The 22303-nt window shown below is 45.7% G+C and overlaps 1 protein-coding gene and 1 long non-coding RNA gene across 2 annotated transcripts in view; one reads left to right on the top strand and one right to left on the bottom strand.

The window, feature by feature from the left end:
* The window catches only part of Lmbrd1 (LMBR1 domain containing 1), a 45393-nt gene extending 41844 nt beyond the window's left edge, over positions 1-3549 (bottom strand). Inside the window, exon 1 of the mRNA XM_048354715.1 lies at positions 3326-3549. Within this exon, the coding sequence (XP_048210672.1) occupies positions 3326-3400 (75 nt within the window). The 5' untranslated portion in view covers positions 3401-3549. The remainder of the gene's footprint in view (positions 1-3325) is intronic.
* A 328-nt stretch (positions 3550-3877) lies between these two features.
* LOC125357627 lies at positions 3878-4651 on the top strand. Its single transcript, XR_007212178.1, has 2 exons — positions 3878-3917; positions 4174-4651. It is a non-coding gene; the product is annotated as an uncharacterized LOC125357627 (long non-coding RNA).
* The last annotated feature ends 17652 nt before the right edge of the window (positions 4652-22303 follow it).

Here is a 22303-nt window from a genome sequence, read left to right as displayed (position 1 = left end):
TCTGGCTTTTTTCTCTATATGTGGTGCTGAGGAATCGAACCGAGGGCTTCATGTGTATGAGACGAGTACTTTACCATATTCCCAGCCCCATCATAGACCTTTTAAATATTCTTGAATCTGTTTTGAATTCATTTGGGAACTGGGCCTCAGCAATAATATATTACACAAAGTGTGGGGTACACTTTGTTGCTGGATTACAAGAATGAGAAATTTGCACTTTTGCAGAGTTAAAAGGAAGCTTACTTCTGCAACAGGGCAGAAGTTATGCCAGAGACGTGGACTTCTGGTTTTAAGAATATCAAAGATCTAACAGAAATCAAGTCATAAAATAACAGTAACGCAATGTCCTCATCTATAAACTGGGAATAGGAGTTTTCATGGCAAGTTTCAAGGATTAAATAAGATAAAGAGTTCTTAGTACAGTGTTTGGCCATAGTAACCAAACAAATAGCTGATGAAGTAACATCTTAGAGGATTTTTTTTTTTTTGGCCAGTCCTGGGCCTTGGACTCAGGGCTTAAGCACTGTCCCTGGCTTCTTCCCGCTCAAGGCTAGCACTCTGCCACTTGAGCCACAGCGCCGCTTCTGGCCGTTTTCTGTATATGTGGTGCTGGGGAATCGAACCTAGGGCCTCGGGTATACCGAGGCAGGCGCTCTTGCCACTAGGCTATATCCCCAGCCCCTCTTAGAGGATTTTTAAAAAGCTAATATGTAACTTGTTACCAACTAAGGAAGTTTTTTTTTTTTAATTGTGCTTTAATTGGTCTGGGCATGATGACACAGTAAAAAATAAATTTTTATTAAACTCTGACCTGTAAGTTTCTAAAACATTGGGAAGATATAAAGCATGGATCCTGCTGCCTTTCATGGGAGAATGCTGCCACCTGGATACCCCCTCATCTACAGACCGAGTACAAAGACAAGCGACCATTCTTTTCAAGCAGCAGGATTCTGACTTGAAAGATGTCATTCAGACTAACAAGGTTTTTATCAAACAAGAAAACTATTGCTTCAAGCACAACTAACAGCATTCATTACCTGGAGTGAAAATGCTAAGGGATAGCACACAGGCCCTGAGTACAAGCCCCAGTAACACACATGTACACACATACACACAAAAGACCATTAGTCCAACTTTCCTTGGAGTGGCTCTTTTGCGCATGAATGGTTCCTTGTAACACATCCTGATGGCCATTTGGAAAACACTAGTTCAATGAGCTAGATACATCTTCCCATATTTTTCATTACATAATATCAAAACAGCATGCTCAATCTACTGAAAAGTTGTCAAGCTCACAGTGGTAGTTACTAGTTTTCCATAATTGTAGTGATAGTGGCCAAAGCCAACTGGTTCCCAGGAGAGTAGCTTACTGTAGCAGAATGAAAGACTTACCAATCGTTTTTTATTCTACTTTGCAACTGACCTTTAAGAAGTTTTGGAGTTTTTGGTGTATTAGCAAAGAACACTCAATACTATCCACACACTCCTCTACTTCCAACCACATACCATCAAAACTGGATTTCCTTCAGATATATTTGAACCAAAATAACTTATCTCAAAAGCCTGACTGCAAGCTGGGCAGTGGTGGCTAGCCTGTTCTCACAGCTACTCCAGAGAGAATCATGGTTAGAAAACAGACAGGCAGAGAAGTCCAATTCAACACCAACAAGCTAGAAGTGGGGCTGTGACAAGTAGTAGAGTACCAGTGCAGAGTAAAAAAGTTCCTCAAGACATGGGTAAAGTAAGTTGTCGAAGAAACTGGAGAACGTAGCATGAGGAACCCTTCCTTAAAATTTCAATACTGTTTTTTGTACAACCTCTGCTAAAAGATATTAATAAAAAATGTTTAAAAAAACAACAACAACACTGTAGGGAATCTGATCAACTAACAGGTTGTTCTTGTGCCAGTACTGGGGCTTGAACTCAGGGCCTAGGTATTCTGAAGTCTCCTCACCTCCCTTAAGGATGGTGGCCCTTATCACTTGAGCCACAGTTCCACTTCCAGCTTTTTGCAGCTTAATTGGGCATAAGCATCTCCTGGACTTTCCTTCCTTGGGCTGAGTTGAACTGTGATCTTCAGATCTCAGCCTTTTTTTTGGCCAGTCCTGGGCCTTGGACTCAGGGCCTGAGCACTGTCCCTGGCTTCTTCCCGCTCAAGGCTAGCACTCTGCCACTTGAGCCATAGCGCCGCTTCTGGCCGTTTTCTGTATATGTGGTGCTGGGGAATCGAACCTAGGGCCTCCTGTATCCGAGGCAGGCACTCTTGCCACTAGGCTATATCCCCAGCCCAGATCTCAGCCTTTTGATTATCTAGGATTACAGGTGTGAGCCCCTGGTACAAGGCTCAGACCAAAGACTTTAGTTTATTCTGTTTTTATTCACTTAGTAATACAAGAAATGAAAACAGTAGCTACTAATAGGAAGGCATGTCCACATTGGGGAAATGATTCCCAAGGAGATGGGGAGGTATAAAAAGAATTTAGCAAATTGAACTGCTTTAATTTTGGGTATGAAAATAATGATCAGGCTATTCCGGGCCAGCATAGTCAGATATTGAATAATCAGCCACTTAAGTATATTTTTTTAAACTTTAAACAATAAAGATTTTTTTTAAATTAAGATTAAAAAAAGCCCCGAAAGAGCTGGAATAAGACACCTGAGGTCACACTGGCAACAGCAAACCCTGACACTGCACTGGTCCGCTAAGGGCTGGGCCCTACACCAACATGGGGACCTGGCCTAGAGTGACAGGACCCCACTGACAGGACCCTTGCCATGAAAGGCAGGGAGGGAACTTAACCTGGAGGTCAGAATAGTGGTAGAATGGCAGAAGGTGCCCAGAAGACTGACTTAGACCCAAGGAGGAGGATGGGGGGGGGAGCAGAAGGGAGGACTGGGGGACAGAGGGGAGGAGGAGTGGAGGACAAAGGAGGGATGGAGGGGAGGGTGGACAGGAGGGGAGGTGGGAGGGCAGGCCCCGCCTTTCCCCCCACCCCCCCACAGGGCCTTCACCCCCCTCACCCCCATCCTCAGGTACTGCCCCCCTCAGCTCGGCCCCTCCTCCGGCCCCTTTTCCCCCCTCCCCCGCCCCTCCCCCTCAGCTCCGCCCCTTCTCCCCTCCTCTCCTCAGCCCCCCCTCCCCGCCCCTCAGCTCCGACCCCGCCCCGGGCTCGGAGATCTGAGCAGGAAGCCCGGCCGCCCCGGCGTCACCCGGCCCAGGAAGCCGCTCTCGGGGCCGGCTGAGGGCGGGCGGCGCCGCGCCGCGGTCCCAGGGTCGCGGGGTCCCAGGGTCGGGGTCCCCCGCCGGGTGCCCCGCCCGCCCTACCAGCAGCAGGAGGCCGAATATGCACCAGCCGGTCACCAGCTCGGCCGAGGCCGCCCCGGCCGCCGTCGCCGCCATCTTCGCTTCCGGCCGGGCGGCCTTCGCGCGGGGAAGGGGCGGGGAAGGGGCGAGCGGGAGCGGAGCCGCGGCGGGCGCGGAGCTACGCGCCCTAAAGGTTAAAGGGGCGGCGGGCGGGGCCGGGTTGCCGAGGAGACGCGGCTCGCCAGCGCCCACTGGCGACGGGTGGCTGGGCGGGGCGGGGGCGGGGGCGGGGCGCGCTCGTGACGTCGTGACGTCGCCGCGAGGCGGCTCCGGGGGCGGGGCCGCCCGGCGACGGCCAGCCGCCCTGGGCGCGCCCCTTCTCCCCGGAAGCGGGCCGGTCCTGAGGGGCCCGTGGAGGCCGAGCTCCGCCGGCTGCCGGGGGCTGCCCGCTGCGGCCCTGTGGCCCGCTGCAGCGTGGTCGGCCCGGTGTGTGTAATGCTCGCCGGGAGGAGACGGCCGCGAGGTCCCCACAGGAAAGAATTTATGGGGGAGGGGAGTGAGCAAACTGCGGGTCTGCGTGAGATGGAGGCGCCCGAGAGAGAGGGGACTGTGGGTGAGTGGGTTATTGGGCGGGGGGGGGGGGAGGGAGGCGGTTCCGGAAATGACGTCAGCAGTGCGGAAGTGGCCCCGGCCTGGGGCCCTTCGCTGACTGGTGTCAGGCAGGGGAGGAGGGAGCCGCGGTTCGCCCGGGTATTCGGAGCTAGCTGTGCGTGCCGACCTGCTGCCCGGCCGGTCCGGCCCCGTTGTGTAGACCTGTGCGTGTCTGCCCCGCACGCCGAGGACCTGGAATATTCACCACGCTCCCCCAGGCCTGCTGCCGAACTCGTGCGAGCCACCCGGCCGAAGGAACTGCACCCCCGCGAAGCGGTCAAAGCCTGAAAGAATGGAGGACGACGAATGAACACCGTGCCTTTCGTCATCTTCCCCGTGTTGTGGGGCCTCCTGACCGAGGACCGGTTTGTAATGAGAAGCAAGGTGTTGGTTGAGGGACGGCCGGCATGCCGCCAGGAGGAAGGAAAAGGAACCGTGCTGTTTTCACGTGAAGCAGCACACCCCCACCATACGCTGGCTTTACCCCGGCCGGCTGGCGCCATCTTCTCACTTGGCCCTCCTGTGGTACACTTGGCCATCTGGAGACCTCATTCCTACCGTTTCTTAAAGTGAGGTGAAACCTTTGTTCTAGGTAGTCGTTTACTCAGAATCCTATCAGCCCGTGTCACCAGTGTTGAAGATCCCAGATTCTTGGCATCTCCTGCAAAGAAGTGGATGAAGACACACAAAAGTGTAGAGCAAAGGATGTGATAGTGACAAAGTAATCCATTAAGAGAAACCACAGGCCCAAGCTGTGGTTGTGATTTCAGCTTTCTGGGGTCTGGCATGGGAAATTCAAACCCCAGTAAGTTAGGGGAATCTGCGTTGTTCTCATAACTACATGTTGTTCCCATGGACCTCTGACCACTCTCCCCTTCCTGGCTCTCAGGAAAATTCCACCCCTGGCCTTACCTGACAGCACAGGACTGCCAGCAGCATCCGAATACCCCTACTGTAAAATCCCAGACAGGACAGTTCTGACAAATTCCCAACAGGAGAGGACAAAGAAATTCCAAAGAGTCTCACCTTGGAATGTATAAAAACCTAACCCCCATCCCCCACACTTTGTTTCTCTGATCCTGCTTATGCGGAGCCCCTCTGCAGCTATGATGAGAGCCTGCTCTGCTGAGATCTGTGCTTCTTTCTCTCTTTTCCTCTTCCTGATGTTTGCAACACTCATCACTCGTGTTCTAACAAGTACTAGCACCCCCCCCCAAGAAAAGAAATAAATGGCTTCAAAATCCATTACACTCTTCCTCAACCTAAGATGCTTTCCTTTAAAAATTTATTGATTGGGGAAAATGGGGAAAACAGCAGAAGGGGTAATATTGATCAAGATTCATTGTACACATTGTCTTGTTGACTTGAGACTCCCCCCCCCCTTATTTTTTTGCCAGTCCTTGGGCTTGAACTCAGGGCCTGAGCACTGTCCCTGGCTTCTTTTTGCTCAAGGCTAGCACTCTACCACTTGAGACAGTGCCACTTCTGGCTTTTTTCTCTATATGTGGTGCTGAGGAATCGAACCCAGGGCTTCATATATACAAGGCAAGCACTTTACCACTAGGCCATATTCCCAGCCCGAGACCCCTTTTTAAAAGAAATACTGTGATATTTTTTTTTCTGAGTGAACATTGTAATGCGTTTGCTGAGGACAGAAAACATTGCTCCCTTGGGGTTGCTGTAGTTTGCATTCACAATTCATAGAAATAATAGTTTGATTTCTAGAGTTTGATCCATTTTATGTTCAACTTAGAGGCCATAAAAACATTCAGTGCCAACAAATGTTGAAGAAAGGCCTTCTAGCAAAATCTAGATCCCTTTGACGTGTATACACAGAGCCAGAAGCAGCAGAGGTGTCTATCGCCTGAGCAGAACAGTCCAGATGGGTTGGGCTTGGGAAAAGATCACCATGCCTTTGGCTAGATATTTACTGCATCTGACCTCAGAAAGAAGAAAATTATAAAAGTGTAAAGAAAAGGAAGCTGCGATTTAAAAAGTCAAAATTCCATGGATGCCACAAGATTACCTCAGTTTTCAGCCACACTCAAAGGGGTTCCTTACTGCTGTGTCAGCCTACAGGAAGAAAGGCCACAGATCCACAGAATGTTGCTCACGTGAAAGAAAACTTACCACTGATCTGTAGAACTTCCAGGTTTTGTGTGTTCTCATAGCAAGCCTTAGAAGTTCTACTACTCTAGCAAGATAATGCAATTATGTTTGGTTTTGTAAGCTAAAAACTCATGGGCACCTACATTGGTGTTAATTTTTCAATAAAAATTTGATTACAGACAAAAGAATGCTGGAAGTACTTGGTAGAAAAGTTGGTAAGGGAGCAACTATTCCCTGTCACTACTCTGTCTTTCATCTTTCCTTACCCTAAAGCCAGATGTGGGAGGAGAGAAGATGATTCACCCATAAGGTTGAATCTCAGATTTCCTGAGTTTGCGGAAAGTTCTGCATTTTGTTACCATGGCTGAGGGCAGCTGACATAGAACTGAATGGAGGCGAAAGGATGTGGGCTAGCATTGTATCCCAGTCACCAAGGTAGGACTCTGACCCATGGCCAGACCAGTGGTATTGGAGACTCCAAGACACTCAGTTAATTGGGCCAGGATTTCATTTACCACACAGTGTCTGCACTACACCATTCAGGAAGTGAAGTGTAGCACTGAGCTTCAGTAGGCCTTGCTCTTTAAAGTGGTTGAGCAAGTTAGACAAAGCAAGCAAGAGGACATACAGAAGCAGAATTGGCGGTTAGTGGCTACACATGATTATTATAACTCCAATAAACAAGGTAATCTTGACCAGAACACATTCCAGGTTTTCCTTTTCAGATCTAAGACCAGACTACATTCCAGGTTTTTGCGCTCTTGTGAGTTTCACTCCTATCCACTGAATTCTAGTAACCTGGTATTCAGTTTCCTAATTTACTTTGTCTCTATTTCTGGAATTTCCCCATCCCCAATGGGGCCCTCTGGGGGGAGTCATCAAGGTGAGGATGTCACAAGCATAGCACTTGTGTTCTCCCATCACCCTCTCGCTCATTATCCCCTTGTCTCATGTTGAAGGCTGTAGTTCACAGATCTTGACACTCCTCCATCTTTGCTCATTCCACTAGAGAAGGCATCCCAGAGAATGTTGGAAGCTCCTATAGATGAAAGAAATTTTCAGAGCAGTCCCAAGCCGAGAAAATAGATTTACAGAAGAAAAGAGACAGACCTGAAACAAAGTATTACAAATGAAAATGCCAAAATTCTCAGAAGTGCTCCCGGAGGAAAGATAACCACTCCCTTCTCCTACTCCCCAGGCAGTGAAGAGTCTTGGTTGGATGGCTCAGAGGAGGCTTGAGGACTGGAGGTTTGAGAATATTTCCTCATTCCCTTTGTGAGGTACTTTAGGAAAACAATTATATAAAGTAGAAGATAAAATTGCTAAAAGTAATCAGACATAGAAATTGAAAGAAAACATTGAAGATGTTAAAGAAGAAAGAATAGGTGGGATGGACATTTTATGTCCAAAGAATTGATGAGATCAAAGAAAGGAAGTATTTTTTTGTCAAAAGACACAAGTCAGGAACTGGTGCCTGTAATCTAGCTACCCAGGAGGCTGAGATCTGGAAGTCACAGTTTGAATCCAGTCCAGGCAGAAAATTCCATGAGAGCCTCATCTCCAATTGACCACCAAAAAGCCACACGTGGAGGTGTGGCTTAACTGTTAAACACCCACAAAACCACACAAAGGCTTAACTGGATTGGTGATAAGGACTGGAAGGTACAAGACCTACTGGAGGGAGGGGTCTGTGATCTGAAACATGCCAGAGGGCGACAGAGCACAGCCTTGAATAGGGATCCAGGCTAACTACGCCATGGGAAGTGTAGCGTCAGCTGTGATTGAAATTAGGTTTGCAGCACAGAAGTTTACTATGCTTCCAAATTCACTCTGTGCTTTGCACCACTGGATATTAGCTTATGTTCAGATTTGTTGCCGTTTGGACAATGAAAACATTAGACTATGGAAATCCAAATCAGACACTTTTAGCTTCCGAATTTATTTTTAATTCATTCTGCCTGTACCTATTCTTCCTGGATAATCATCACTAACAAATTCTAGGTTCTTTTCTTTCATTCCTTTTCCTCCTTCCCTTCCTTTTTTAATTTTTTTTTTTTGCCAGTACTGGGGCTTGAACTTAGGGCCTTGTGCTCCAGAAACTCATATTTCTAAATAAGGAAAGGTCTAATAGCCTTGTTTTAATTAAAATCCATTGCTCATTTTGCATTGTCTGTAACAGCAACTGATGGTATCTGATTTAGAAAAGATGCTCACTCTCTTCAGAATAATTACTTCAGTTTTAATTTTATATTAAAATATAGTTCGCCTATTTAAAAGATGCTTCTCATTTCAAAACCATGGATAATTTAATGTTTAAAAGTTTATTTAGAATTGGGCAGGGTGATTGCTGGTGGCTCAAATCTGGACTGTGGCTGAAGTGGTAAAGTGCTAGCCTTGAGCAAAAAATACTTGGGGACAGTTCACAGCCCCTGAGTTCAAGCCCAGGACCAGCACAAAAACAAAACAAAAAAAAAATTCTAGTATTTAGCCCTAACAACATAAAAATACTAAGTCATACTTAGGGAGACAGGCCAAGTTCGAAAATCAAAATATAGTGTCTTTCATACGTGCAAGCTAAGCCTAAAAGACATATTCATGGACATATACATACCCACATATATGCGTATGCATGACTACAAGGGAAGACTTCAGAGAAGAGGGGGAAAGAAACATGAAAAATAGAAAGTAAAGAATTCTGAAATGTATTTTGGAAGATGTTGAATTAGATTGTTTGCAATGAAAATTTGGAATTGCTTTGGATAGGGGAAGAAGGGCAAGAGAGAGCGATAGAGTAGTGACATTGATTGGATATATTTTAAATGTGGAAATGTAACAATGAAATCCACCTCTGGCTTGCACTGATGGCTCATGCCTGTAATCCTAGCTACTCAGGAAGCTGAGCTCTGAGGATTGTAATTCAAAGCCAGCCTTGGTGGTAGTAAAGTCCATGAGACTCTTATCTCCAATTAACCACCAGAAAACCGGAAGTGGCACTGTGACTCAAGTGGTGGAGTACCAGCCCTGAGCTTAAGAGCTCAGGGACAGTGCCCTGCCCAGAGTTCAAGCTCCATGACCAAGACAAAGAAAGAAAGAGCAACAGAGAGAGAGAGAGAGAGAGAGAGAGAGAGAGAGAGAGAGAGAGAGAGAGAGAGAGAGAGAAGGAAGAAAAGGAGGAAAAAACAAATCTACTTCTGTATTATAATGTAAATTGATTTTTAAACATTGTGTGTGTGTGTGTGTGTGTGTGTGTGTGTGTGTGTCACATGCACATGTGCCAGTACTGGGACTTGAATTCAGGACCTCGTGTTCTTACTTAGCTCTTTTGTTCAAAGCTGGTGCTCTACCACTTGAGCCACACTCTAGCTTTCTGCTAGGTAATTGGAGATAAAAGTCTCCCAGACTTCTTCTTCGGGCTGGATTTAAGCCATAGTCCTCAGATCTCAGCCTGCTAAGAGAGTTACGGATGGGAGCCAGAGGTACAACTTTGCATTTAATTTTGAAAGGAAAAATTTATTCATTTTAATTTTAGAATAATACTCTCTGATGTAATTAACCAAGGCCTGATAATCCAAGTGACCTTAATAAGACTGATTCCATATCTAGTGCATTTTTAAAATTCCATTTTAGTAATTTAGCTAGCAAATATTAGGAACTGAGCCAAATCTAAAGCTAATATATCTACTAACAAGACATTAGGCAAAAGAAGACATAACCAACAACATAGAAAATTTTAGTTTTAAAAATTATTTTTATTAATACACAAACATGTGAAACACATGTCCCCCATTCACTTTTTTTATTTTTTTAGTTTTTGGACACAATCTGTCTATATATCTCAAGTTTGCCTAGAACTCAGACTCCTTTCTCAGCATTGCAAGTGCTAAGATTACATGCATGAACCATCATACTCTGCTTGGAAGAGATTACAGGCATGAACCATCATACTCTGCTTGGAAGAGGACTTTGCATCTGAGAGTTGATAGAAACCTTTTAGAAATCTCATTTGCATCTCATGATAAGAACCAAATAATAAACTTTTTCTTTCCTAAGTCAATATACCAAGTAATATCTGACCAATTTTTTTTTTTTTTTTTTGCTCAAGGCTACCACTCTACCACTTGAGTCACAGTGCCACTTCCAGCTTTGTCTGTTTATGTGGTACTGAGGAATCAAACCCAGGGCTTCATGCATGCTAGGCAAGCACTCTACACTAAGCCTATCTGACCAATTTTTATAATGCTAAAATGTATTTGGTATTGAAATATAGAGCTTTATACAAAATAAGGAAATCTACTTCTGGTGAACATTGCTCACTTTTTCTTGTTCTGGAATCATCTGATAACTATATGTTCTGGAACATCTGATAACTATATACAAATCCAAGTTTTTAAAACTACCTTTACTGTAGGGTTCTGGAGATCCTGAGAAACCAGTCTTATTTACTCAGATTCAACAAAACATAACTAGAGGCAAGTGAAATCTGTGTTCAGTCTGCTGAGAAATTACTTCAGGGTGATTTGAGTAATTAAGCTGCTTCCACATCCTTTTTAGGCCTCTCTCTCGCTCATGCTCACCTGTCAGCATGGACAGGCTTACTGCCATGCTGCTAACAAACCTCAGGTTTAATAACCCCCACACACCTTGATGTGTTCTCATGGGCCTAGGAGGTGGTTTTGCATAGTGTGTGAGTACACCGGTACTGGGGCTTGGATTGAGGGCCTGAGCACTCTTTCTTAGCTTTCTTGTTCAAGGTGGGGCTCTAACTTGACACACTACTCCACTTCTGGCTTTGTGGTGTAACTGGAAATAAGAGGGTCTTGGAGCTGCCTGGGCTGGCTGTGAACTTCCATTAAGCTGCCCAAGTAGCTAGGATTAGGGACATAGGCCACCAGTGCACAGCTCCCCTTTCATTTTTCTTTTCCAATCAAGGAATCACTTTAGTACATTCAGGTCGTCATCCGACTTAGTGCAAATGGGCCATGAAATGTCAACTGCAAAAGCGTTCAGATGGTACTTTAAATGATTACGATGATTCAACCTATGATTACATAAAATTAATTAACATAAACTTAATTGCATAGATTAATTAATTATGTAAAATTATTAATTTAGAGAACTCACAATTATTAAATGTTACTTTGTTTTGCAAAATAGAATACTTCCAGGCCAGCATCAGTGGCTCATTCCTGTAATCCTAGGCTGAGATCTGAGGATCATGATTCAAAGCTAGCCCAGAAGGAAAAGGCCATGAGACTCATATCTCCAATTAACCACCAACAAGGTATACATGGTAGCTAAGTGCTAGAGCACCAGCCCTCAGTGAAAGCAAGAGGCTCTGAGTTCAAGCCCCCATACTGGAACAAAATGAAGAAGTCAGAAAGACAAAGGTGATCCACAATGTAATCAGCAAGAACAAATTGGACACCAGAGGGAAGGCTGTGGTGGAGCCATGATGAGCGTGCCCCAAGATTTTGAGTGACTTTCCTGAAGTCTGGGAAACTCATCCCTCCCCGAGAAGAATGTAGGTCTTCTTTGGGGGCCATTCCAGTTTTGCAGGACTAAAAATGAGTTTTGCCTGAGGTTTGCTAATTTCCTCATGGATCCTTTTTTTTTTTTTTTTTGGCCAGTCCTGGGCCTTGGACTCAGGGCCTGAGCACTGTCTCTGGCTTCTTCCCGCTCAAGGCTAGCACTCTGCCACTTGAGCCACAGCGCCACTTCTGGTCATTTTCTGTATATGTGGTGCTGGGGAATCGAACCTAGGGCCTCGTGTATCTGAGGCAGGCACTCTTGCCACTAGGCTATATCCCCAGCCCCTCATGGATCCTTTTAAATACGTCCATATGACTTGAGACAGTCTCAGAGCAACTGCCTTTGTGACAATGAGAAAAACGAATTCATAGAGCCTTTCAAATAGTTGCACAGCACTGTACTCACTAGCTAGAATGTGCACTGCTGTGTTGTATTACAAGGGTCTCATTACTTACCTGTTTCCTCCACATGGACCTCCAGGCCTGAAGTATTCATAATTTCTTTTCAAATGAATGAGTGAAACAATCACTCTCAAAAACTAAAATACACATGATAGAGGGTTATTTTTGATGGGAGGGGATGGCTAGTACTGAGGCTTGAACTCAGGGCCTGGGTACAGTTGGTCCCTTAGTTTTCTGGCTCAAGGCTGGTGTTCTACCACTTGAGCCACAGCTCTAGTTCCAAATCTTTTTTTGGTGGTTAATTTGGATATAAGAGTCTCATGGATTTTTCTGCCCAGGTTGGCTTCAAACTGGGATCCTCAGATCTCAGCCTCCCGAGTCACAAGCATTACGGGTGTGAGCCACTGGTGCCTGGCTTTTACCTTTGGTCAATGCTACCCCGCTCTTAAGGTCTTGGTAGAGAACAGGTGGTTTCTGGGTAGGAGACAATCAAACATTCTGTAATCCCTGTTCTCTGAAATTCAAAGTGGAGAAACTCAGCTGTGGACCACAGTACTTTAGAGTAGGCCTCTGGGTTTCTAGGAGGAGCTGCTTCTAAATAAACCAGAAATCTGAAATAAAATGCTGACTTTGTCTTCAAGCATTCTGGGAGGGCCTGCTCTGACATTCTGGAAGATTACTCCAGATTCTGATGCAGCAGTTAGGATTTGGGTAGAGGGACCAAAAAGATAACTTAGGCTGAGTGCCAGTGACTCACCTCTATAACCCTAGCTACTTAGGAGGCTGAGATTTGAGGATTATGGTTCAAAGTCAGCTCAGGCAAGTAAGGCCATGAGACATCTCCAATTAGCCACAAAAAAAGCCAGAAGTGGAGCTGTGGCTCAAGTGGTAGAGCCCTAGCCCTGAGTGAAAAACTGCAGGAACAATGCCCAGGCTCTAAGTGCAAGCCTCAGTTCTCTCTCCCTCTGTCTCTCCCTCTCTCTTTCTGACACACACACACACACACACACACACACACACACACACACACACACACACACACCCCAGAAAACAAAAAGGGCGACATGACTTTGGTAGAACCAAATTTTATGAAGGAATTATTCTATTTAGATGAAATAGTTTAGTTTGCCTCCTTATGGATGAATTTGGTTTTTCCTCCCCCTGCAGTCTCCCGTGCTGGTCTTTCTTTCTGGGCTTATTTATAGAAGAGACTGTTATCTCTCTCGCTGTGATATCCACCCAGCTTGTCACTCCCACATGTCCTGGTTCTGAGCCAGCTCCCAGCTCTGGTGCCCAAGCATCATGCAGCCTTCCCCTCCATCACACACCATCTGCTCCGTTTGCCTTTTTGGGGGTACTCTGGCTGCCACGTTTTTCTTTTTTTTGCTAGCATTGTAATTTGAACTGAGGGCTTCATACTTGTTCAGCCTGCTTGCTTGGATGGTGCTCTACCACTCAAACCACATCTCCAGCCAGGATTTTTGCTGATTGTTTTGAGGATGGAGTTTTGTAAACATTTCTGCCCAAGTTGATTTCAAAGTGCGGTCCTCCAGATCTCTTCTTCTTGAGTAGCTATGGTTAAAGGTGCAAACTATCAATACCCAGCTACACTTTCAAAATTCACAGACCATATCCTGCTTTCTGAGCTCCAGGTATTTAGCTGGTTAGCCACACTTCACAGGGGTAATATTAAATGATCAGCAGCTATGCTATGAGCTTTAGGCTTTATTTTCCTATTTACTATCAAGTGTAGGTTGGAAACTTCTACATTCCAAATCCCCAGACATGTCAATGAATCACTGCTTTCTTTAGAATGGTGTCCATCTTTCTATTTCTAGTATGGCACAAATACCATGCATTGATTACAATCTTCAAAGATTCGAATTCCAGCCCCTTTTCTTGGTTTCCTTCACGATGCATCTGTACCAAGAGCTCACACCTGCAATCCTAGCTGCTTAGGAGGCTGAGATGGGAGGAAGACGGTTTAAAGACAACCCAGGCTTCAAATCTCCACCTAACTAGCAAAAATCTGGAAGTGAAAACGTGGCTAACGTGGAAGAGCACCAACCTTGAGTAAATAAGCCAAGTGAGAGTGCAGGGCCCTGAGTTCAAGTTCCAGTACCGGAGCAAAAGAAAAATAAAGAACGTTCACAAAATTATAGCTCCTAAAATCCTCTAGCTACCCATTCATCTTAAAAAAAACAGACTGAGCTTTCCTTCTAGGAGAATGGTTGTAATCGCTATTGCAAAGTTTTGTGTCTTTTATTTCTAACATCTGGATTGCCTTAGGGTTTCCATTTGTTGAATTTTTTCCCTTGGAAATTCACTATGTTTTTGTATGTTAAGTAATTTTGCATTACATATGATGATTCTGGAACCTGGTAAAATCCTGTATATTGTTGATTTTGTTTGGGTAGAGAAAATTTAGCTCAACCTTTTTTTTTTTTTTTGGCCAGTCCTGGGCCTTGGACTCAGGGCCTGAGCACTGTCCCTGGCTTCTTCCCGCTCAAGGCTAGCACTCTGCCACTTGAGCCACAGCGCCGCTTCTGGCCGTTTTCTGTATATGTGGTGCTGGGGAATCGAACCTAGGGCCTGGTGTATCCGAGGCAGGCACTCTTGCCACTAGGCTATATCCCCAGCCCCTTAGCTCAACCTTTGTAAGCAACCTTGGTTTTATGGCAACAATGTTGTTGTCTTCTTTGTGTCTGTCCCTTGTCTGCGCCACTGAGAGGCAATTCTTGTGATTGAGCTGTGGCTCATCTTAGAATTTACTTCTCAGTCTTATCTCTGCTTCTCTTTGGCTGAGACTTGTGTTGAATAATCTTTCTGCTGTCCAGAATTTATCCCTCATTCTATAGCTTCTAAAGACTCCCAGTTCTCCTGAACAAATACTTTGGAATCTCTCAATGTTTATATGTCCTCACACTGTTGGGAAATTCAGCATAACCTTGGCATAACATTTCAAGAAATTAGCAGAAACCAGGTGCTGGTGGCTCACACCTATAATCCTAGCCACTCAGGAGGCTGAGATCTGAAGACTGAGTTTCAAAGCCAGGCAAGGAAACCTGCATGACTCTTTATCTCCAATTAACCACCAAAGAGCCAGAAGTGGAGCTGTAGCTCAAGTGGTAGAGCACTAGCCCTGAGCAGAAAAGCTCAGCGACAGCATCCAGGCCCTGAGTTCAAGCCCCAGGACCAGCACACACACAAAATCAACAGAGAAAAATAGTAGTGATATCTACCCCTTATTTTCTTGTAAACATGGTGCATTTTCACTCTTTTCCTAATCTTTCTACCCAAAATTCAGTGTTTCAGTGACTGGTACTATGACACTATGCATATGACAGACATATCACTGTGTTATGATGTAAAATTCACTGATTTCATAGATTTCAGATGGAGGCTGTTGAGTTGTATAATTAGTGAGAGTTTTAGCAGGGCTTGGGGAAAAGTGAGAAACCTAGGATTCCCTTCCAACTCTGGTGCAGATGAGGCTGCCCCCTATTTAGAATTGCAGATGCTCTCTAGCATCTAAGTTTCAGGCATTGAGTGAGAGATGTGTGCAGGGTCTTGTCTGGACTCTGTACCTAAACCATGGGATAACGTGAGTTCACTGTGGCCTCTACTGTGGGTATGTATATGTTTGCGTGTGTTATGCCTGTGTGCCTGTGCATGTGCCAGCATGTTCCATGAGCATGCCAACTTGAATTCAAGGTCTTGTGCTCTTTCTCAGTTTGCTTCCTTCACTGGTACTTTGCTACTTACACAATGCCTCCAGCCTGGCCTCTTGCTGATTAATTGGAGGTAGGATCTCATGGGCTTTTCTGCCTGGGTTACATTTGAACCATGCTCCTCCAAATTTCAGCCTCCTCAGTTGCTAGAATTATGGTGTGGTGTCCACTATTTCTTCAAGTAACTTCTCCCTCACAAGCTCTATTTAGAACTTCACACATGATGTAATTGGCAAGTGCCTGTGAGCCATTTGCATAATGCAGAGGCTAAACATTGACTGCTTCTCACTTCGTTTCTATGGTTCACAGTGATATCAAGTTCCTTCTAATAGCTAACCATTCTTCCTGCTGTAGATTATTTATGTAATTATTTCTTGGATAGTGTGGTAGAAATCTTTCCGGCTATCACAGAATATATCTGCATATGTTGAGAAATTGCCGAGTCTTTTGACAGCTTGGTAATACTGAAAAATAAATTCCAAACACATTTCTTAAAGAATTTAAATGTGAGGCATAATCTTATGACATATTTGCATTTTAGAAGTCAACATGTAATTAACTTCTATGTGTTTGGCTTCTTTCAGATAGTCTTTTACTTTGATATCATTGCATTTGATGTATTATGTGTATTAAGAAATCTCTGGTATCATAAACATAGTGCCATGCTTGTGAAGGGAACTGAAAATATTACTTCTTTATTTACACATATATTGTTATTGCAGAGGTGCTGCACAGAGAGTTCACAGTTACATGAGGCAGGCATGGGGTTTTTGAACCAGGTTACCCCTTCCTTTGCTCTCCTGCAGTTTTTCCCTCCTGTTCATACCCCAAGTTGTATGAAATATTACTTCTAATGGAATTTTGATTTCTACTCCTCACACTTCACATTCTTTTATGTTAATACAATAAATGCTTTCAACATAAGGGTGTTTAATCAACACTAAATCACTTTACATTTTAGAAGAGAACCTATATTCATTCTGAATATTTATCAGATGTGCTGGTGTTATTATGGTCTAAGCAGGGAGGTCTAGGATGTAGTAACAGAAAAACCTATAGTTATCTATCAGCTTTCTCTGCATAGATACATTAATTTGATGCCCCCTGCATGGCAAGCAAGTTTCAAGGCACTTCAGAGCAGGACTCCCTGTTGGTGGTTTGTAGTTTTGAAGTCTTAAAGCTAAAGAGGCAAATGCATACGTAGATAACTCGAGGTTTTTTTCTCCTTAGAGGAGCAAGGTATCTTTTTTATTTCGGAAAACTGAGAGCATTGGAATGGAGAATATGTTTTGGACAAGTTGAGTTAAATGTTCCGTGGCGCTCTCTGGGTAGTTAACATAATTAGGAGTCTGGGAAGGCAGAGGGGACAGAACAGAGGGTGGGTCACCTCAAGGAGAGGCTGCAGGAGACTTGAGATTGGGCATCCACACCAGAGGGCTAGAGAGGCACACTCACCACCTAGAAAGCTGGTGAAAAAGGAAAAAATAGCATCACAGCAGAGTAATAGGGAAACAACCACAGAGAGCGGAAGCCTCAGGAGCTGCATTTACCATGAGGGGTGCCTGGGGCTCCGGATGCCAAGCACCGTTGATCAGGGGCTGTGCCAGCCTAGGCAATGCCATGGGTGGCGGTGTGCACCAGCCAGCACTGGGCAAGGACCTTCGCTAAAATGAGCTGAGTTCAAAATCCCCTCCAACCACACTCCAATTTGGGCTCCCTCTACAGTTCTCCATCTAAAGTGCACTCCTCAGAAAGACAAGCGGAGAAGTGTGGGGAGTTCCCTCAATGTGTGGGATGCCTCTGCCTGCATACGCAACTGCTGTGATTAGAAAGACATGGGCAAGACGATGTTACCTCATGAGTAGCCATACTCTTAAATTCATCCTAGACCATTTGCTGTGTTTCATCTTATATGAAAATTAAGTAGCTAATATCTTTCATACTTGAGGATATTTCAGTTCTTTTTTTTTTTTTTTTGCCAGTCCTGGGGCTTAAACTCAGGGCCTGAGCACTGTCCCTGGCTTCTTTTTGCTTTTTGCTCAAGGCTAGCACTCTGCCACTTGAGCCACAACACCCCTTCTGGCCTTTTCTATATATGTGGTGCTGAGGGAATCGAACCCAGGGCTTCATGTATACGAGGCAAGCACTCTACCACTAGGCCATATTCCCAGTCCCCCCCACCCCACCCCGAGATTTTTATTATTTCTACATAGGCTTCAATTCTGGAACACTGACGATTTCAATAGATACAAGAGGTATATAAACCAAGGATAAATTAAATTCCATGTGATAGATTTGGCTTTTTTCTGAATCTCAGCATTTTGTATCTTGTTTCATGGAATTTATTTTTATGGGCAAGATAAATATAATACAGAAAATGCTTGACTAGAATACTGAAGCTCACTTCCTGGGCTAAGGGAGAGAAGAAAAGTCAGTGGTAAAACAGATCTCCATCTGGGAGCTGCAACATGCCCACCGCCCCCCGCCTCCCCATGCCAGCAATCCCAGCATTTTGCACAATCTGTCAGCTATGCTTTGCTGATGAGGCTGATTCAGCACTTCCGAATTATGTCCTTTAGCAGATTCTCCTTTCCTGCCCGCGTCACTCTTTCGTGTGTCATGGTCAGGGTATGCCACCATTCACAGCAAGATCCTGCTAATGTAGACACGAGTGTTCTGTCACTGGGAGCATACATGCTCCCCTGCAGCAAATTCCATCTCCAGACACCACTGTGACCACGGCCTGTCATTCTGGCTGCGGGCAGAGGTGGTGCAGGCTGGCTCCACCATCCTCGCCAAACCCTGCTTGGAAATTACTGAGGCAAAAAGGGCTGGGGGCATGGCTTGGGTGGTATAATTCCTGCCTCGCAAGCACAAGACCCTGGGTTCAAACAAAAAAGAACGTTTTTCTGTTTCAAATTAAGTTCAGAGAATTGCAACTAAGTTTTTTTTTTTTACTCAAAATTAAAAGATGCTTTTTTAATCCTAAGGAAAGCCTCATTGTTAGGATGAATGAAATCTCACCTTTCTAATATTAATATCTTTATTAAAATTTGTTTTTCTCAATGGACTTGTTATTCACCGAACTTAAGTTTACACTGTAAGTGTGTGCAGCTGATGCTAAAGGCAGGTCAGAATAAAAGCATCTTAAGTACTTGTAGCCCTTGAGTGTGGCTGTGGGTGGCTCTGGTGTGCCCAGAGATCGTTCATCTCTCACGGAAAACTAATTTGTCAAATGAACAACAGTCTTGCATAGAATGCTGATTTTTCCCTGGGACTAGGGTAATAGCAACTGTTTTAGAATTTAAAAAAATTAGAACTGAAAACACTAAAGCCACCCCCCCATCCCCCGCCCCCCCCCCCCCCGCCCCATTTACTTCCTCTACTGGAAGCAGAAAAGTCAGCTCCAGTTCCAGCGCCCAGAACTAGATGGCGCCCAACAGCTGTCAATCTTCACATCAACCCTAGCTCCTCAGCAGTGCAGGGCTCAATAAAAACGCCACTTTTCTCCCGTTCCTCCATAGACTTCTTTTTCTTGGTGCCAGTATTGGGGCTTGAACTCAGGCACTGGATGCTGTCCCTGAACTTTTTTACTCAAGGCTAGTGCTCTACCACTTGGGCCACAGCTCCACTTCTGGCTTTTTGATGGTTCATTAGAAATGAGAGTCTCATAGACTTTCCTGCCTGGGCTGGCTCTGAACCATGAATCTCAGATCCTACTCTCCTGAGTGGCTAGGCTTACAGGCATGAGCCATGGCACCTAGCTCCACAGACTGCTTTTTTTTTTAGGGAATTAGAGACATGTTTCTTTACCCTTATTTATTGTCTTAGTTATTCCTTTCCCTACTTCTTTTTTTTTTGGCCAGTCCTGGGCCTTGGACTCAGGGCCTGAGCACTGTCCCTGGCTTCTTCCCGCTCAAGGCTAGCACTCTGCCACTTGAGCCACAGCGCCACTTCTGGCCGTTTTCTGTATATGTGGTGCTGGGGAATCGAACCTAGAGCCTCGTGTATCCGAAGCAGGCACTCTTGCCACTAGGCTATATCCCCAGCCCTTCCCTACTTCTTGAGTGATTATCACCTGTAATATCATCAGATTTCCTAGTGTTCAATACAGAAACGTGTTTCTAGGGTGATGATTAAGGGAATATTTGGTAGGTTTTTGACCCATGAAGACAGGCAGGCTGTGGAAGAAGCGACAGGCTCTGGCACCTCTGTTGCCAGCATAACTTCTCTTTCTTCTCTAAAGATTTTCATGGCCATCTACCTCTCAAGGAATTTTTCCATAGAGGACAGATGGAAGGATAGAAGCAGAGGAAAAACACAAACGTAAAAAGCTCTCAGGCCAGCATGGTTCAATGAGCTGGCACGGTTTGAAGCACGTAGCACATGTTTCCTTATTTCTGGAGCCGTCAGTGTTGGTGTTTGTGAGTGGCTCCGCTTTGTACTCAAGGGCTGCAGCCCCAGTGCACAGTGCTCCAGATCAGCAAGCGTGCAGTGAAGAAGGTGGCCACAGGGGACAGGCTGTTGTCAAAGCTGCATGTCCCTGGATGTGCCAGCACGCCCTGGTGGGCACCAGTGTGCACACACCTCCACTGCCACTGCCGGGCCGGATCCTCCCTGTGCCTTCCTCCTCCAGGTCCTGGGTGCCTCCCATCCCGCGGGGCCTCGGGATTCGAGGGTGAGAACAGCAGTGCCCCTCCATGCCACCTGCCTGCCTGGTGATGGCCCCTTGATGTGCTCTCCTTCTGTGGGGTTTCACTAGTCCCGGCTGGTGGTTGTGTGTTTCTGTAGCACCTCTCCTCCGTGAGCATACCTGTGGCTGGCTGTGGTCTCCCCAGGGTGTACCCCCTTCACAGGGCCCCGGTCAGCCAGGGCCTGGCGTCCAGCCCCCCCATCTGCAGACAGCCAGCACTAGAGATGTCCCCTTGAGGGCATGCTCCTTTGACTTCTTGTTCCTAAAGCTCTCCATCTCCAGGCCCCTGAAGAGGTGGTGAGAGGCAGTGGTCAGCGTGAGCGGCAGGGAGAGGCAAGGGAGCAGGAGCCCAGGTGAGCCCAGGGTCTCTGAGACAGAAGATTGTGATTAAGAGTTCCAACCTGGCCCACCCTAGTTGTGTGTGTGTGTGTGTGTGTGTGTGTGTGTGTGTGTGTGTGTGTACTGGGGCTTGAACTCAGGGCCTCACTTGGCTCTTGGCTAGTGCTGTATTACTTAAACCTCACCTCTAGTTCTGGCTTCTTACCATTTAATTAGCGAGCAGTCTCTGGCAGAGTTGATTCGCCTGCGCTGGCTCCCAACTTCTAACCTCAGATCTCAGCCTCCTGTGGAGCTAGGACTACCTGTGCCCAACCTCCCTCCTCCTCCTCCCCTTTCTCCTCTTCCTCCCCCTCCTCCTCCTCCTTCCTTCTCCTCCCCTTCCCTCCTCTTCTTTCATCTTCCTTCCTCCTCTTCCTCCTCTCACTCACTTTTCTTTTTTTTTTTTTTTTTGGTGTAGGAACTGGGCTTGAGCTCAGAGCTCTACCACTTGTGCCACAATCCACTTCTGTTTTGTTTGCTTTTTTTAATCAATTGGAGATGAGTCTCACGGCCTTTCCTTCCTGGGCTGGCTTTGAACCACTATCCTCAGATCTTAGCCTTTAGGACTACATGCAGCAATTACATACAGTGTCTGGCCATTTGAAGCATTCTTTTAAAACGTCTTTTGCTGGGTTCTGATGGCTCACACTTGTAATCCTAGCTACTCAGGAGGCTGAGATCTGAGCCTTGCGGCTCTGCTGTGTGTACGTGCGTGTGCGTGATCGCCTGCACCGATGTGGCTGGCTGTCGTGCTGCATGAGCACGTGGCTCCTGGTGGAGTCTGCAAGACTCGCGTGGCTGATAAAGGACCTCCACCCACATTCGCCTCTCGCTTCATTTTCTTCTCTTTCTGCTTCCATGTACTCAGGAATAATTAGCACCGGGGCTTACTATCTACTCATCAGAGGCCACATGTGCATGCATACGTACATACATGCATGCATACACACACACATGCATGCATGAATACAGTGTGTGTGTGTATGTGTGTGTGTGCGCGCACGCCAGTACTGCAGTACTGGAACTTGAACTCAGGGCCTGGGTACTGTTCCTTAGCTTTTTTTTTTTTTTGCTCAAGGCTAGCAACCTACCATTTGAGATACAGTTCCTTGTCCGGCTTTTTTGATGGCTAATTGGAGGTAGTCCCGAGGGCCTGGCTGGCTTTGAACTGCTTTGAAGGCTGCAGATCTCAGCTTTCTGAATCGTTGGGATTACAGGTGTGGCCACCACTACCTGGCTGAAGGAGGTTATGTTTGGGTCCTGTGTACTAGTAAGAAATACTGATTTTCAGAGATACGAACACAGGTAGTTTTCAGACAGCCTGGCAGAAGGACCTGAAAATGTCACCATAAGGCTGGGCAATTCAGGAATAAGTCCTGAAAAAAGGAAAAAATATTCCTTAGATATTTCAGAACTTAATTATTAAAAGCATAAATCATACACAGTTTTATTCCCTAATCCTAGCAGTAATCCATTAAGGATAAAGATTTATAGTCCTTGTAATTTT

Source organism: Perognathus longimembris, chromosome 9 (assembly GCF_023159225.1).
Source record: "Perognathus longimembris pacificus isolate PPM17 chromosome 9, ASM2315922v1, whole genome shotgun sequence".
In the NCBI taxonomy this organism is placed as follows: domain Eukaryota; kingdom Metazoa; phylum Chordata; class Mammalia; order Rodentia; family Heteromyidae; genus Perognathus; species Perognathus longimembris.
Note: the sequence above shows the minus strand (reverse complement) of the source record. Positions and strands in the feature narration are given on the sequence as shown.